General features: G+C 40.8%; 1 protein-coding gene across 1 annotated transcript in view; it reads left to right on the forward strand.

The window, feature by feature from the left end:
* mindy3 (MINDY lysine 48 deubiquitinase 3) overlaps positions 1–16866 on the forward strand; it is a 150167-nt gene that overhangs the window by 39244 nt on the left and 94057 nt on the right. Inside the window, exons 9-10 of the mRNA XM_068006718.1 lie at positions 3026–3096; positions 11439–11519. Of these exons, the coding sequence (XP_067862819.1) occupies positions 3026–3096; positions 11439–11519 (152 nt within the window). The remainder of the gene's footprint in view (positions 1–3025; positions 3097–11438; positions 11520–16866) is intronic.

The following is a 16866-nucleotide window of genomic DNA, read 5'->3' on the forward strand; positions in this document are numbered from 1 at the left end:
CTCGATTGATGATCCATTTAGCATATCATCCCTTCTCACAACTGTAATTGATTCTTTAACCAATAATGCTACCACCCCTCCTTTTTTATCACCCACTCTATCCTGCCTGAAAACACTCTATCCAGGGATATTGAGCTGCCAATTATCCCCCTCTTTAACCCAGGTTTCTGTTATAGCAATGATGTCATGCTGCCATGTGTCTGTGCCCTGAGCTCATCTGCTTTGTTTGTAATCATGTTTGTAATACTCTTTGCATTGAAGTATATACCCTCTAACCCCGTCAAATTCCTGTGCAGAACACTATTTAACCTTTGCTGCTTTTGCCTTTAAGCCGCTAACTACGTCACTAACTGCTTTTCTACTTCCCGTTTCCTGGTCTGAATTTGTCCTATCTATACCTGCCCTTTGGTTCCCATCCCCCTGCCATACTAGTTTAAACCCTCCCCAACAGAACTAGCAAATGCCCCTGCGAGGATATTGGTCCCGGTTCTGCTTGGGTGCAACCCGTCCAGCTTGTATAGGTCCTGCCTTTCCCAGAATCGGTCCCAATGCCTCAAATTTAAATCCCTCCCTCCTACACTATCTCTCAAGCCACGCATTCATCTGGCTTATTCTCCTATTTCTGCTCTCTCTAGCACGTGCCACTGGGAGTAATCCTGAGATTACTACCTTTTTAGAGGTCCTGCTTTTTTAATTTATTTCCTAACTCCCTATATTCTGCTTTCAGGACCTCATCCCTTTTTTTACCGATGTCGTTGGTACCAATATGGACCACAACCTCTGGCTGTTCACCCTCCCCCTACAGAATGTCCTGCAGCCGCTCTGTGACATCCTTGACCCTAGCACCAGGGAGGCAACATACCATCCTGGAGTCACGTCTGCGGCCGCAGAAACGCCTATCTGTTCCCCTTACGATGGAATCCCCTATAACTATTGCTCTCCCATTCTTTTTCCTCCCCTTCTGTGCAGCTGAGTCACTCTTGGTGCTGCAGTCTTGGCTCTTGCTGCATTCCCCTGATCAGCCATCTCCCCCAACAATATTCCATAGTGGAATATCTGTTCGAGAGGTATAAAATTGTCCATGGTTTCTGTTGATTAGGGTTGGGCTCAGATGCAATGGCCCACAGGGCTAAATAATTTCTTTGCTGTCCTGCTTGATAAATCATGAGAAGGCGCTTGGGCAAGGTATTACACAGTTACTAACTGTCGAACTATACCTCAGCATGAGTTGTCACCTTTGAGAAAATGCAAAGAAGAAACAATGTATAAGTGACTGATATTATAATATTCTTGCCATTTGGGCAAAGTCCTTTGGTTATGCTGTTGCTCAGAATATTTTTGCAAATATTCTATCAGTTATTTATTATCAAAATAACTGAGTAAGTAACTTTTGACCTATAGAAGTTCTATCTGGCCTCTAGGTGGCACCAGAGGTTCTTGCTTGTGCTTTAACCAGTGCTCCAGTCATTAAAAACACAGTAGTACACACTGCCTTTTAGTAGGTTGGACCCTGAAAGCTGGAACTTATTACTGATTGAATTTTGATGCACAATAAGAAAAGGGCTCACACTTTTTTCTTTAGTTTCTTTTTCTTTTCAAGAAGACTTTTGACCTTGTGCTTATTGGCACATATATTAAGATGATCCTTTTCACTGTTCATTTAGTTGTTTTTATCGGTGCTTTGTATGCCTTTTTCTAAGGTGTCCAGTCAGGGTTCTACCACTTGATGAAACAAATCTGGAATAATGGGAAATTGATGGAGTTTATTGACTATATGTACTTAATATCTATTAAGATATTTCTCTCTTTTGCTGAGATTAGTGGCAGTATTTTGGTCCTTGTGTATAGGATTAAGTCATGTGTTCCATTTTGTTGGATGATTCAGTACTTTCAGAATTGTCTTCTTGGGTGTGTATATAATTTGTAACTTGACAGCACAGGTTCTTCAGCTGTGGTCAACTTGCTGCTTTACTGAGTATGTATCTTGAGTGTCTTAAATACATCATAAGGAATGAAATTGTTGCCTATCTTCTGCTTAAAGTGGTGGTTAAAAGCACAAATGCGAAATATTGGAACAGTTTGCACCTGAAGTCTTCCATACTATATAGTTTCAGTTACGGCAACATAGGAGTGCATCCAGTGAAGCCTCAAAAGGAAGGAAAGTCGCAGTAAACATTTTTGCATGCTTATTAATGACTATCTTGGAGTATGAATGTGGTGGGTTTTTTTATATAAAAGAAAATGCTCCAGATACAAGATTACAAGACAAATTTCGATGAAGGCTTTTTGGCCCATTTTATTTTATCCTTCCACAATATCAACCCTTCTGCCTTGCATTACAGCATCTAGCTGCTAAAATAGATCAATGTCATGGCTTCAAGCACTATTTTTGGTTAAATGTAAGGAGTCTTACAACACCAGGTTATAGTCCAACAGCTTTATTTGAAATCACAAGCTTTCGGAGCTTTCCTCCTTCGTCAGCCCCTGTTGGACTATAACCTGGTGTTGTAAGACTCCTTACATTTGTCCACCCCAGTCTATCACCGGCATCTCCACATCATTTTTGGTTACCCATTCCATCTGCTGATCAGCTAATACACTCCCAGCTATCTTAAAACAAGTTGTAATTATTGAAAGCCATTAAAGCTATCATTATAAAAATGGAGCTACCGTTTGAATGATCATCCTTTTCCTTGCTGATGAGAGGACTGGGGATTTAATTCCCTTTTGCTAATTCCTCAAAGTGAGACTTACATAAACTGAGATATCCAAACTCAGGAATTCATCATTGTTTTTTTTAAGGGTGTGGTTTGACTACACTTGTAACTACTAATCCTGCTCTGTAAATAATTTTACTTTTTCCAAGAGTTACAATTTTTTGAAAAGTTTTAATATTTTTATATAAGATATGAATTCACAAATTTTAATGTTAAGATTTTATAGCTTATTTTAGTCTTGCATAGTTTTGTCTAACTCCGGATACCATTGTGTATTAGCTCTGAGTGCTATAATTGTTTTGTTTCAGAACTCCATGGTATAAGAAATCAAGCTACTGTAGGTTTTCTTACTTTAATGGAGTCTTTGCGCTATTGTAAGGTAAGCACTTGGAACTTGATGGTTTGCAGTGCAGAAGTAATTTTTGGAACAAGTTGAAATTTATGCCCCTTCCTGTTGGTTTTTCTCGACATCAACTGATTTTCCGACACACACCCACATGGGGAAGTGCTTAAGAATTGCTTATCTTCTGTCAGACCTGATAGTATAACTTTTCCATTGCAATAGAAAATTGCTCAGATAGGCCAGAAATCAAACAAAACCACATTATACACAAATGTTTGACAGATTAAAAAATCTCACTTAGTTCATAATAAATGATGAATACAATCTTACAGTAACGTATCAACCCTTGTTAATGAAGAGGCGTGGATGAAGAGCACTTAATCCACTCTGGATGCCATAATGCTGATTTAGGTGCCTACAATTTGTGATAAATTTAAAAAGTCAGTTAGAACAAAAGTCCATCAACAGCCAAGTAATTGGAAGATTCTGGAACTTGTGATTCTTAAAAGTACCACTGAGCTATGAAATTTTATGCAGTATTTCAAATTTACTGGAATTTACAAATCACTTTTGAATTTGGATTTCTTTAATTCTAACAGTCCTGAAAACATGAAACTGACTGGGGAAAGAGGGAGGGGAAATTGATTAATGTTGAGGGTGGTTGCAGAAGCATTTACTGATCAGATTTTGCAGGCCCCCTCAGTATCTCTTTGGCTTAGGTATAGGAAAATTTACCATGGTTACCCCCCCCCCCCCCCCACCCACCCCATGACCATTGCCCAAAATGGGGAAGGGGGTAGAATTACACAGCAATAGGGATGCTTTTTTTGAGGTCGTTAATATTTGCACATAAATGCTATACTTGAGAGCAACTGCTTATGGCACTGGGTACCAAAAGTGGAAAATGTGTTCTACTGCTCATTGCTAACATAGTTCATCTTGCTTAGAATCCCTCACCCCAAAATGTGTACACAGTAGACAGTTTTTTAAAAATCGAGTATTTTCCAAAATGTTTACTGAGTGTGTTAAGTAACAGAATGTAAACATTGATATCCAAAACAAACTTACTGTTACTCTGTAGCTGATCTTAAACAATGTGTTCAGGATTAGAATATAAGATAGTGATGAATAAAGTAACTTATTTACCAGTGTTCTTCTGAACTTGTTACTTTTCAACAGAATGAGAAAACAAAACTTGAATGTTTTTAGTTCTGATAATTGCGATTTTAGCTTTGTGGGACACTGTTAAGTGGATTTGAATTTGTTAAATTTAGTTTTAATGTCCTAATCTGTGTTCGTTCTTGGCACCACACCTTAGGAAGGATATATTGGCCTTGGAGGGAGTGCAATGTAGATTTACTGGAATGATACCTAGATTCCAAGGGTTAAATTACCAAGGAGAGATTACACAAACTTGGATTGTATTCCCTGGAATTTAGAAGATTAAGGGGTGATTTGATCAAAGTTTTCAAGCTATTAAGGGGAACTGATCAGGTAGATAAAAAGAAACTATATTCTGCTGGTTGGGGAGTCTAGGACTAGGGGACATAGCCTAAAAATTAGATCCAGGACTTATAGGAGTGAAGTCAGGCAACACTTCTACATGCGAAGGGTGGTAGAAGTCTGGAACTCTCCTGCAAATTGCAGTTGATGCTAGTTCAATTGTTAATTTTAAATCTGAGATTGATAGAATTTTGTTAGCCCCATATCCCTTAATACCTTTGGTTAAGGTGGGTATATAGAGTTAGGTCATATACCAGCCATGATCTCGTTGAATGGCGGAACAGGCTTGAGGGGCTAAATGGCTTATTCCTGTTTCTATGTTCCAATAATCCCTGGATTTACTAAACTGCTAAAAATGTTGGTATTTAAAATGTGTTGTACCAATTGAAGTGCCAAATGCTTTAAGTGTAAACAACTGAACATTTTTGACCAATTATAGAAATATAATTTGTCCCACAACTTTTCCTGGAATGAATTTTGAGAAGACTTTTTTTGAAAACAGTGGTTTAAAAAGACTGCTGCCTTTCCTATTGGCCTGTCTTGGAAAATCTTTCAGTGGATTAGGCCAAACCACTTTGCACAGATCTTTCCTTCAATTTTATTGTAACGTCATCTTATTTTAAACTTTAACAAGTAACTCATAGTAAATATATTTTATACAACAGATGGAAGGTAGGGTTCAGGTGTGCTGCTCCGCTGTGTGATGGGACGCAGGTTCAAATCTCCAATTCCTAAATTCCCAATCCCAGCTGTGTTTCTCTAAGGCGGCTCACAGAAGCCAACTGTTTTCTCTCGTGTAAAGAGATTCAACCCAGGCCAGTTTTTGGGGTGTCTTGGATGGAGACCCTAGAATAATGTGCCTGGCTAGCTATTGCTTAATTCTGGTCAATGTCATAACCCAGATATGTTCATGATCTGGTGCATTTGTATCATGCATTAAAAATGATTTGAGAGAAGAATCTATTCTTTATTAAATTCTGATCATGGCATGCGTTTCATTGAAAACTACCAGTTATTCCAGTAGTTGGCACTGTTATATGTATTTTCAATATTAAAGGTGCCACGTTTTGTGACTCTCAATAACTGCTATTTTATAGTGAGAGTTTATCACCCTTTGCACAATCTGGCCACTGGATTCTCATAAGTTGATCGAAATACTTTCATAACTTTTTTTTCATACGCCATTTCTTTCCAGCTAAAATTTCTAATGTCCAATATAAGGGTTTGAACAAATAAAACTGAAAAATGCACACATCACAATAGAATGATTTATATTGATTCTATGAATTGTCTTTTTTGTGTCTTTTAATGCCTTAATTAAAGTTTTTTTATTTGAAGTCCTCAACCTTTCCCAAAAGTCTAGTCTTGGAGGTAATATTTTTTCCCAGAGCTGTGAATGTGACCTGAATTTGGATTGTGCAATCTGAGCATGTGCAGTGTCCCCAATTTCCCAGGATACATCAATACTCTGTGGTTCAGTCAGTTCAACTAATGAATTTATTTTAGCTCCTAGCACTTTCTGACCAGTAGATTTTCATAAAATGTTGAAAATCAAGAGGACAATTTTTTTAAAAAAAACAAAGCAAAATATTGCAGATGCTGGAAATTGGAAATAAAAGCAAAATGCTGGAAACACTCCAAGTCAGGTAGCATCTGATGAGAGAGAGAGATAGTGTCAGATTGATGAGTTTTCAACAGAACCTAAAACCATTTATAGAGGTAAAATTTAATTTGATTTTTTTTCTTTTAAAAAGGCTGTCTTATGGAATGCTGCAGCACAGAAGGAGGCCATTCAGCCCATTGTGTCTGTGCCGGCTCTTTGAAAGAGCTATACAATTAGTCCCACTCCCCTGCGAATTTTTCCCCTTCAAGTATTTATCTGTTTCCCTTTTGAATGTTACTATTGAATCTGCTTCCTATTGTAACATTTGTATTCTATAAACTTCAAAGTGAATTGAGAGATAGAGAGAGACATAGTTTTTTTAATGAATTTTGAAGCCAACTAATTATCCATCTGTGTTTTGCTGACTGTTAAGAAAGGTAGTTGCTAATTCCTTTTACCTATGAATAAGAATTCAAGAGAAACAGAGAAAGGGCAGTGTCTTTCCTCATTTTAATTTAATCTTAATTTACATTTTTTTAAAAAAACAAGTTTTAAAAGCAAGCAAAGTCGCTGTGTAAAACCGGGAGAGAGAAGGAGGGAAGCAAGGTTTGTGGGTATCTAGCCTCTTGCCATCTGACTTAGGAGAGTGAGTGGGAATGGGGGATGAAGATGGAGGGTTAAGGATGACCGTGGAGGAGAGAGGATACAGAGGATGAACAGATAGTTTGAGGGCTAAGTGCAGTGATGGGAGTGAAGGGGTAGTAGGAAGAGGAGGCATTAGTGGAAACGTAACAGGCTAAAACGTGCAATGGCAACAGGGAATTGAGAATTACCTGCGATTGAGTGGAGAAGCTGGGAAGGGAACCACCTGAGTGCCCTTTTTTCTCCACAACCCCTTTCCACGTGCAGTCTGCAGCCCTCGGCGGCTCCTTGTCTTGCCACGCCACAGCATACCACCTACCTACCCACCCACCCAAAAGAAGAGAAAAAGCAGAAGAGGACAGAGAAGCAAAGAGTTAAGATGAATGAAGCACAAGAGAAATAAAGGGACAGAAACCAAAAAAGAGACCCAGAGAAACAGCCACGAGATACCAGACAGGCAAGAGAGTGACCGCATTCTCTGACTTGCCATGTTCAATGATGATGTGGAGATGCCGGTGATGGACTGGGGTTGACAATTGTAAACAATTTTACAACACCAAGTTATAGTCCAGCAATTTTATTTTAAATTTACAAGCTTTCGGAGACTTCCTCCTTCCTCAGGTAAATGTTTCAGGAGCTCCTTGAAGCCTACGCATTTATACATATAGAACAATACATGGTGTTTACAGACTGCCCCTGCAACTGCCCGTTGCCAAGGCAATCACCGTGTTCAGACAGAGAGGTGTCACCTGCAGAACCCCCGAATACACATTCAACAAAAAAACAAACAGGGAAAAAAAACAGAGAAAAAAAAGAGAGAGGCAGAAACATCCGGAAGGCAGAGAGAGCCAGCAAACGACCCATTATATTAAAAACAGATAACATTTGTTCGCTGGTGGGGTAACGTGTAGCGTGACATGAACCCAAGATCCCGGTTGAGGCCGTCCTCATGGGTGCGGAACTTGGCTATCAATTTCTGCTCGACGATTTTGCGTTGTCGTGTGTCTCGAAGGCCGCCTTGGAGTACGCTTACCCGAAGGAGCTCCTGAAACATTTACCTGAGGAAGGAGGAAGTCTCCGAAAGCTTGTAAATTTAAAATAAAATTGCTGGACTATAACTTGGTGTTGTAAAATTGTTTACAATTGTCAACCCCAGTCCATCACCGGCATCTCCACATCATGACTACCATCGACACCACAAACTGCCGGCTCACAGTGGAAAGGATATCCAAGAAGATCGCGCATTTAGACACAGACATCAAGTTTTTACAGAGCTGCAAGAAAGCAGACAAGATCCCGAAAGGACTCCAGATCACGAACCCACTCAAGTCCACATACAACTCGGATTACGCTGAGAGACTCTGCCGCCGTACCTCTCGCACACTCCGCAACCATCTCATACACCAACTCGACAGCAGACGCCACAACCTCGAAACCAAGATAGAGTCCATACTCTCAACCTGTACTCAGGACACAGCAGACCAGCTACGTTATACCGCCAAACAGACGAGGCAACGGAACTACGCTGCCTACATGAAAACCAAGAGCAGGAAGCTTGAGAAACTCGGCATCACCACCAGCAACGACCAAGCTTCCCCTGGTACCACGGTTGCAACCACAGGGAAGTCTATTGTCAATTTATCCGACCACACCCTTCAACCAGACGAAATCGAAGTTCTCAGCCGAGGGCTCAATTTCTGCCCCACTACCAAAATGGACCCCACTAGTCTCGCGGCGGACACAGAGGAATTCATCAGGAGAATGAGGCTCCGGGAATTCTACCACAAACCCCAAGATTTCAGCAGCGAACCCAATGAGACAATCGACGATCCGGAACAGCAGACAGAGGGATCCGCGGTACAGCAACCGAAGAGGAAAGAGTCAAACTGGACTCCTCCGGAGGGTCGCTGCCCTCAGCTGGACATGTATGCTCAAGCTGTCAGGAAATGCGTCAATGCCAGATTCATCAGCCGCACTCAGAAGACAGTCCAGAATGTCACCCGAGCACAACGCAACGCCATCAACGCTCTCAAGACCAACCGCAACATCGTCATCAAACAAAGGAGGAGCCATAGTCATACAGAACAGAACAGACTATTGCAAAGAAGCATACCGACAACTGGACAACCAGGAACACTACAGACGGTTACCCGCAGATCCGACCAAAGAACACACCCACCAGCTCAACAAACTGATCAAGACCTTCGATCCAGACCTTCAAAGCATCCTACGCAATCTCATCCCACGTAATCCCCGCGTGGGAGACTTCTACTGCCTCCCAAAGATACACAAAGCCAACACACCCGGACGTCCCATCGTATCAGGCAACGGAACCCTGTGTGAGAACCTCTCTGGATACATCGAGGGCATCCTGAAACCCATCGTACAGGGAACCCCCAGCTTCTGTCGCGACACTAGACTTCCTACAAAAACTCAGTACCCACGGACCAGTTGAACCAGGAACACTTCTCACCACGATGGACGTCTCGACACTATACACCAGTATCCCCCACGATGACTGCATCGCTGCGACAGCATCAATACTCAACACCAACAACAGCCAATCTCCGGAAGCCATCCTACAACTCATCCGCTTCATCCTGGATCACAATGTCTTCACCTTCGATAACCAGTTCTTTACCCAAACACACGGAACAGCCATGGGGACCAAATTCGCACCCCAATACGCCAACATTTTCATGCACAAGTTCGAGCAGGACTTCTTCACTGCACAAGACCTCCAACCAACACTATACACCAGATACATCGACGACATTTTCTTTCTATGGACCCACGGCAAGGAATCACTAAAGAGACTACACGATAACATCAACAAGTTCCATCCCACCATCAAGCTCACCATGGACTACTCCTCAGAATCAGTTTCTTTTTTGGACACACGAATCTCCATCAAAGACGGGCACCTCAGCACCTCACTCTACCGCAAGCCCACGGACAACCTCACGATGCTCCACTTTTCCAGCTTCCACCCTAACCACGTCAAAGAGGCCATCCCCTATGGACAGGTCCTGCGAATACACAGGGTCTGCTCAGACGAGGAGGAACGCGATGGACACCTACAGACGCTGAAAGACGCCCTAGTAAGAACGGGATATGACGCTCGACTCATCGATCGACAGTTCCGACGGGCCACAGCAAAAAATCGCATAGACCTCCTCAGGAGACTAACACGGGACGCAACCAACAGAGTACCCTTTGTCGTCCAGTACTTCCCCGGAGCGGAGAAACTACGCCATGTTCTCCGCAGCCTTCAACATGTCATCAATGAGGACAAACACCTCGCTATGGCCATCCCCACACCTCCACTACTCGCCTTTAAACAGCCACCCAACCTCAAACAGACCATCGTTCGCAGCAAATTACCTAGCTTTCAAGAGAACAGCGTCCACGACGCCACACAACCCTGCCACGGTAACCTCTGCAAGACATGCCAGATCATCGACACAGATACCACCATCACACGAGAGGACACCACCCACCAGGTGCATGGTTCATACTCCTGTGACTCGGCCAACGTTGTCTACCTCATACGTTGCAGGAAAGGATGCCCCAGAGCATGGTACATTGGCGAGACCATGCAGACGCTGCGACAACGGATGAACGGACACCGCGCAACAATCGCCAAACAGGAGGGTTCCCTCCCAGTCGGGGAACACTTCAGCAGTCATGGACATTCATCCACCGACCTTCGGGTAAGCGTACTCCAAGGCGGCCTTCGAGACACACGACAACGCAAAATCGTCGAGCAGAAATTGATAGCCAAGTTCCGCACCCATGAGGACGGCCTCAACCGGGATCTTGGGTTCATGTCACGCTACACGTTACCCCACCAGCGAACAAATGTTATCTGTTTTTAATATAATGGGTCGTTTGCTGGCTCTCTCTGCCTTCCGGATGTTTCTGCCTCTCTCTTTTTTTTCTCTTTTTTTTCCCTGTTTGTTTTTTTGTTGAATGTGTATTCGGGGGTTCTGCAGGTGACACCTCTCTGTCTGAACACGGTGATTGCCTTGGCAACGGGCAGTTGCAGGGGCAGTCTGTAAACACCATGTATTGTTCTATATGTATAAATGCGTAGGCTTCAAGGAGCTCCTGAAACATTTACCTGAGGAAGGAGGAAGTCTCCGAAAGCTTGTAAATTTAAAATAAAATTGCTGGACTATAACTTGGTGTTGTAAAATTGTTTACAATGTTCAATGATGTGGGAGATCAATTAGTTAGGGCAATGGTGAGATTAATGGTATACTCCTTTTTGGATTGGTGCTAGTGTCGTTCTCTATGCTAATTAGACTTTTTTAGATTAGAATGACTGACTGTTATCAAACTAATTTTCAAAGGAAAAATAGTTCTAATGTTCAGAACAATTAAATATTTAATGGAACTAAGATTTCATTTATTAGCATATTTATTAACCGTAGAAATGGACTCTCTTTATCTTGCAGGCCTGTATTTTTTATATGTCTAAAGTAAACTCTTTGACTTGCACTCCTAATGTCAAATATTAAGCTAACTTGGGCTATAAAAAAGGTTGAATATGAAGTTTGCTTGGATATATCTCATCAGTGAGTAATGTACCGTTGCATTGTTTTAACTGCCTTCAATTGACTTTTAGGTTGGAACATTCCTGAAGTCTCCGAAATTTCCCATTTGGATACTTGGCAGTGAAACTCATCTAACCGTATTCTTTGCAAAGGTAACCTTAGCTGCTCTGATCAAATCAGACAACCTCAGCTATGGTTTATTTTCAAGTTTTTAAAGGGGAAACAACTCACTGTTTTGAAAGATACTGTTCCAAATAGTTTCCGAACACAGGTTTAGCTTTTTCCAAAAGTTCTGCCATGTTCTGCACTGTTGTAAACCAATAGCAATTGCAATATTGCATGCCGGTGGTGGGATGGCAGGAGAATAACTAGGTGAATTGATCAATTGAATTTTATATCCTCATAGTCTAAGATTGACATAGAACTAAAATGTATTTGGTCACTGGAGAAGAGCTAACATTAAATGAAGGCAATCTTGGGAAATTTTCCACATGCAGAAACATAGATTTAGGTTTAAGGAATACTCCCTTGTCCATTTCCAGGTCCTTCTTCCCCTTTTTATTTGTTCACTGGGTGTGGGAATGGTGGTATGTTTGCACTTACTGCCCGTCACTAGTTGCCTAAAGAAGATGTTGATGACCTGCCACCTTGAACTGCTGCAGTTCTGTTGTGATGATGCTCCCCCTGTTGTTGGGTAAGGAATTCCAGGATTTTAATCCAGCAGCGATTAATAAACATTGGTATATGTCCAAGTCAGGATGGTGTGTGACTTGGAGGGGAATTTGCAGATGATGGCATTCCCATGATATTGCTGCTGTTGTCCATCTTGGTGTTGGAGTTCGTGTTGCTGGAAGGGACTGATAAGAACATTAGGAACAGGAGTAGGCTATTCAGCCCTTCGGGCCTGCTCCGCCATTCACTAAGATCAAGGCTGATCTTCATTTTCCGGCCTTTGCTCTATATCCCTTGATATCCTTACCTAATAAAAATCTATCTATCTTAATCTTGAAAGCTCCAACTGTCCTAGCATCCACGGTTTTTGAATGGCCTAGCTCTAATTTTAAGATTACATCTCCTTGTTCTTGATGTCCTCTACCAGAGGAAATAGTTTCTCTATCTACCCAATCAAATCCTTTTAACATTTTAAGCACCTTTATCAAAACACTTCTCAATCTCCTACACTCAAGGGAATACAAGCCAAATTTATGCAACCTGTCCTCATAATGTAACCCTCTAAGCCTCGGTATCATTCTGATGAATCTGCGTTGCATCCCCTCCAAAGCTAATATATACTTCCTGAAGTGCAGTACTCCAGATGGGGTCTGATCAAGGCTCTGTACAACTGAAGCATAACTTTGTCCCCTTTTATATTACAGCCCGCTTGAGATAAAGGCCAACATTCCATTAACCTTATTGATTGGTTTTGTACCTGTCTACTGGCTTTTAATGACTTGTGTACTGGACTCCCAAATCTTTGCTCCTTTACCGTTCCTACTTTCTCACCATTTAGAAAATACTCTGATTTATCTTTCTTGGGTCCAAAGTGAATGACCTCACACTTGCCCACATTGAACTCCATTTGCCATAGTTTTGCCCACTCATTTAATCTGTCTATGCCCTTTGCAATTCCTGCACCCATCTACACTACTTACTGACCCTACTAACTTAGTGTCATATGCAAACTTGGATATACAACACTCTATTTCTTCACGTCATTAATAAATGTGATGAAAAGTTGAAGCCTCTGAACAGATCCCTGGGGAACATCAGTTTTCACATCCCGTCAATCAGAGTTCCTATCATTTATTGCCACTCTTTGTCTCCTATCTTCCTACCAATTTTCAACCCAAGTCAAAAGAATAACTCCAATTCCGTGCGCTCTCATTTTTGCAAATCTGTGTAGAACCTTATCGAATGCCTTCTAGAGATGAGATAACAGCCATAGACGCTCCTGAACCTACCTTATTAGTGACCTCTTCAAAAAATACAACTAGATTAGTCAGACATGATTTATCCTTAACAAGGCCGTGTTGGCTTTTGAAGTAAGCTTGGTGAATTGCTGCAGTGCATTCTGTAGACAATACATGCTGCAACAGCAGTGTTATCAGTGATGGAGGGGGTGGATCCTGAATCCAGTGGCAGGGACATTGATCAATAGTAAAAAAAAATCATTATCTATAATCCTGTTAATAACAAGGACTTCCTCCTCCTCCCTTTTTTCCTCCCTATGGCTCATTAAAGTTTTATAGCTAGGTATGTTTAGTTCCAGAGGCATTATGGCTGAAGCCAAGTTTCTGTCAAGACAACAATGTCATGCCCCTCCATTCCAGTAAGTGCTTCTAATTCCTTGACTTTGTCTAATGATTTGTACATTTCACAGAAAACGCTGCAAACCTTGATCCATTCATACTCAGTACATTTTTCCCTTCTATTTTTTCTTCTTTCCTTCACTGTCTTCTCCTTGACCCCTCTCCTATCTGCCCTATGGTATGTCTGGGGGTCAAACCTGGGACCTTCCTGGTATGTATGGCTCAGATACTCCATGGATAAACTTACTGAGCTAATGGGGAGCCAAAGTTACAATCTATGTTCTTAAAGAGAAAAAAAAATCCCTCTTCTTGGCTGTTTTCTTCTATCTGGTTTCCATGGTCTATTTTAAAGGTGGGAGCAACTTTACGGAAAAATAGTTCCAAACTATATTCAGTAAATCGAAATCCCAAAGGGTAAAAGATTGACATGGTTGCATGATGTAACTAGGTCGATCCTTGATGCACAAAAAACTAATCTGGTGCAGATAGGCTGTGCCAGGCCCAGGATAAGTGTATTTATCAGCAGTCTCCTCTTGCCCCATCCCCCCAATCCTGACCTTAATCATGCTTGGACAAGTAAGTTTATCTCGAGTGTAAGGGTTAAATTTAAAAGTTTTTATCTACTTCAGCTCTATTAATAGATACTATAATCGTACAGTGTCATGGTTGTGTTACTGGACTAATAATTCAGCAAATTAGTTCAAATCCCACCATGGCAGTTTGAGAATTTGAGTTCAGTTTATATAATAAAAAAAAATAAATCTGGAATCAATACAAGTGACCATGTTGGAGCTTTTGGATTGTTACAAAAACTTACTAATGTCCTGTAGGGAAGGAAACCTGCTGTCTTTACCCGGTCTGGCCAATATGTGACTCCAGTCCCACTCCAATGTGGTTGACCCTTACCTGCCCTCTGAAGTAGCCTCACAAGTTAGCGGTTCAAGAAGAAGGCCCATCACCACCACCACAGGGCAACTAGAGATGGACAATAAATATCATACTTGCCAGTGGCACCCACATTCTGAGAATGAAAAAAATTTAACATTTAGTTTTATATATGTAATTTTAAATTCTGGATGCTATTGTTGAATGAATTGTAATTTCATGCATGCAGTTCTGCTAGAACCTAATTGAATCTGACATACTAAATTTGCTGAATGTTTTGATGGCTTTGTGTTATGGGAACATTTTGAAATATGAGATGGTCATATTTCAAAATTTCCTCCATGTTCTTCTTCGATGTTAGTTGAGTATTGCACCCATTAACATTTGTCCTGTGTTTTTGATGCTGCTGGTGTAAAGCAGATTAAGATTTATATTGAATTCTCATTGTATGCATTGCAATTTCTTACTTTGCTTTTGGTGAATTATTTGTGTCTTGACTTCGAGAATGGAACAAAGGATTTTAAATCTTTCATTGTTCAGTATTTTTGTGAAGTATATGAAATGTCTAGAGTTTTAAGTTGATTTTTTTTTGTTTCTAAAAGATTACTTGCAATAAACTCATATGTTTACAGTGCACTATTTATTTGCCCTTGCTGAAAATTCTGAATGTTCAGAATTAGATCTTAATGATCCCAGAAAGGGGACAATGAAAGGAGTTGAAATTGAGAGGAGACTTTGACTTGATTGGAATCCTCACAATCTTTATGCCGACTTCTAGTATACATGGTTAAATTATAACCCAGATTAAATGTCTCTAATCTAAAGCATATTGCAAAGAATTGAACAAACCCCAGTGACATTTGTTAGACCAGTCTCCAGTATGTCTAAGATGGCCCAATAGCCTTTTGTTTTTGTGAAGTAAAGAGATGCTGTGACAGCTGTTATATCAGATAAAATTGATGAGTGTGCTGACAGAGATGAAACCAATCTGCAGCATCAGGTTTCTCTCTTCTCAATTGCATTGAGTAATTTTTTTGGGTAATCTCGTCAAGAGTGGGCTTTTGATGTTGGTGGGAATTAATGAGTTTTACGTCCCTACATTGTCACTGCTGATGGTTAGAGGGTCTTTCTCTTCTATAGAAGTCTCACCTCTGACCTTACTGGGGATGCAGCAGATTCATTTTCAGGTGAGGGCAGTTAGAGAAACACACCAGAGGCCAGAACATTTTTAAGGCCGCTTTCTCCAGCAAAACAGCACAGAGTGCATTAGCATTGATAGCTCTGCAGTTAGTAGATGTATTTTCTGATGGTGTCAGTTACTGGGAATAGAGAAAGGAATGGATCTCCACAAAGCAGATGCCTTCTGTTCTACTTTTGCTTCACAAACAAAGCATTGCATCAGAGGTCATTTGTACATTTTACACTCTTGTTAATGGTGTGCACTGTTTAACTATTATGTTGTGGAGATGCCGGTGATGGACTGGGGTTGACAATTGTAAACAATTTTACAACACCAAGTTATAGTCCAGCAATTTTATTTTAAATTCACAAGCTTTCGGAGGCTACCTCCTTCCTCAGGTGAAGGACATCGTTCACCTGAGGAAGGAGGTAGCCTCCGAAAGCTTGTGAATTTAAAATAAAATTGCTGGACTATAACTTGGTGTTGTAAAATTGTTTACAATAACTATTATGTGGCATTCTTTCATCCATCAGTGAACTCAGTCCTTCAAACAGAGCTGTAGCTACAGGAAAACTAGTGAATTTTTTTTCAATTGGCATAAGCAGTAGACATTTCTATCTTTTTTTAAAAACTGCTTTAATTATATTATCTTTTATTATAAATTTTCAACAGGGCCTAAACTTCTGAAAAGCTTTATTCACTGGAGCATTAATCTTGTTTTTTAAAATGCTGGCGCAACAAAAATTAGTCCTTTCACATTTCTGTCCATTACAAATCAGCAATGTATACAATGAATATAAGCATCCAATGGCTTGCTAATTCTACAACACTAATCTCTTTAGTTGTCTATTGTCCAATTTTCTCCACACCTCTGTCATACTGTAACAGTGCTTCAAGATGCTTTGATTTTGCTCCCATTGGGTATATGCTTGCCACACATTCTTTAGAGGAAAAGAAAGCTGCCTTTGTTCACACATTGTGTATTGTTCCATGTCACGATAGAGCTACTTCACTGACTATGACCAGATACAAAAGAGCAAAGAGGAAATATCTGGATATTGAAGTACTTGTGTCCAGTTGATGAACTGTGCTTTCATATTAAATTTCCAATTTGTATTTACAGCA

This window comes from Heptranchias perlo, chromosome 2 (assembly GCF_035084215.1).
Source record: "Heptranchias perlo isolate sHepPer1 chromosome 2, sHepPer1.hap1, whole genome shotgun sequence".
NCBI lineage: Eukaryota > Metazoa > Chordata > Chondrichthyes > Hexanchiformes > Hexanchidae > Heptranchias > Heptranchias perlo.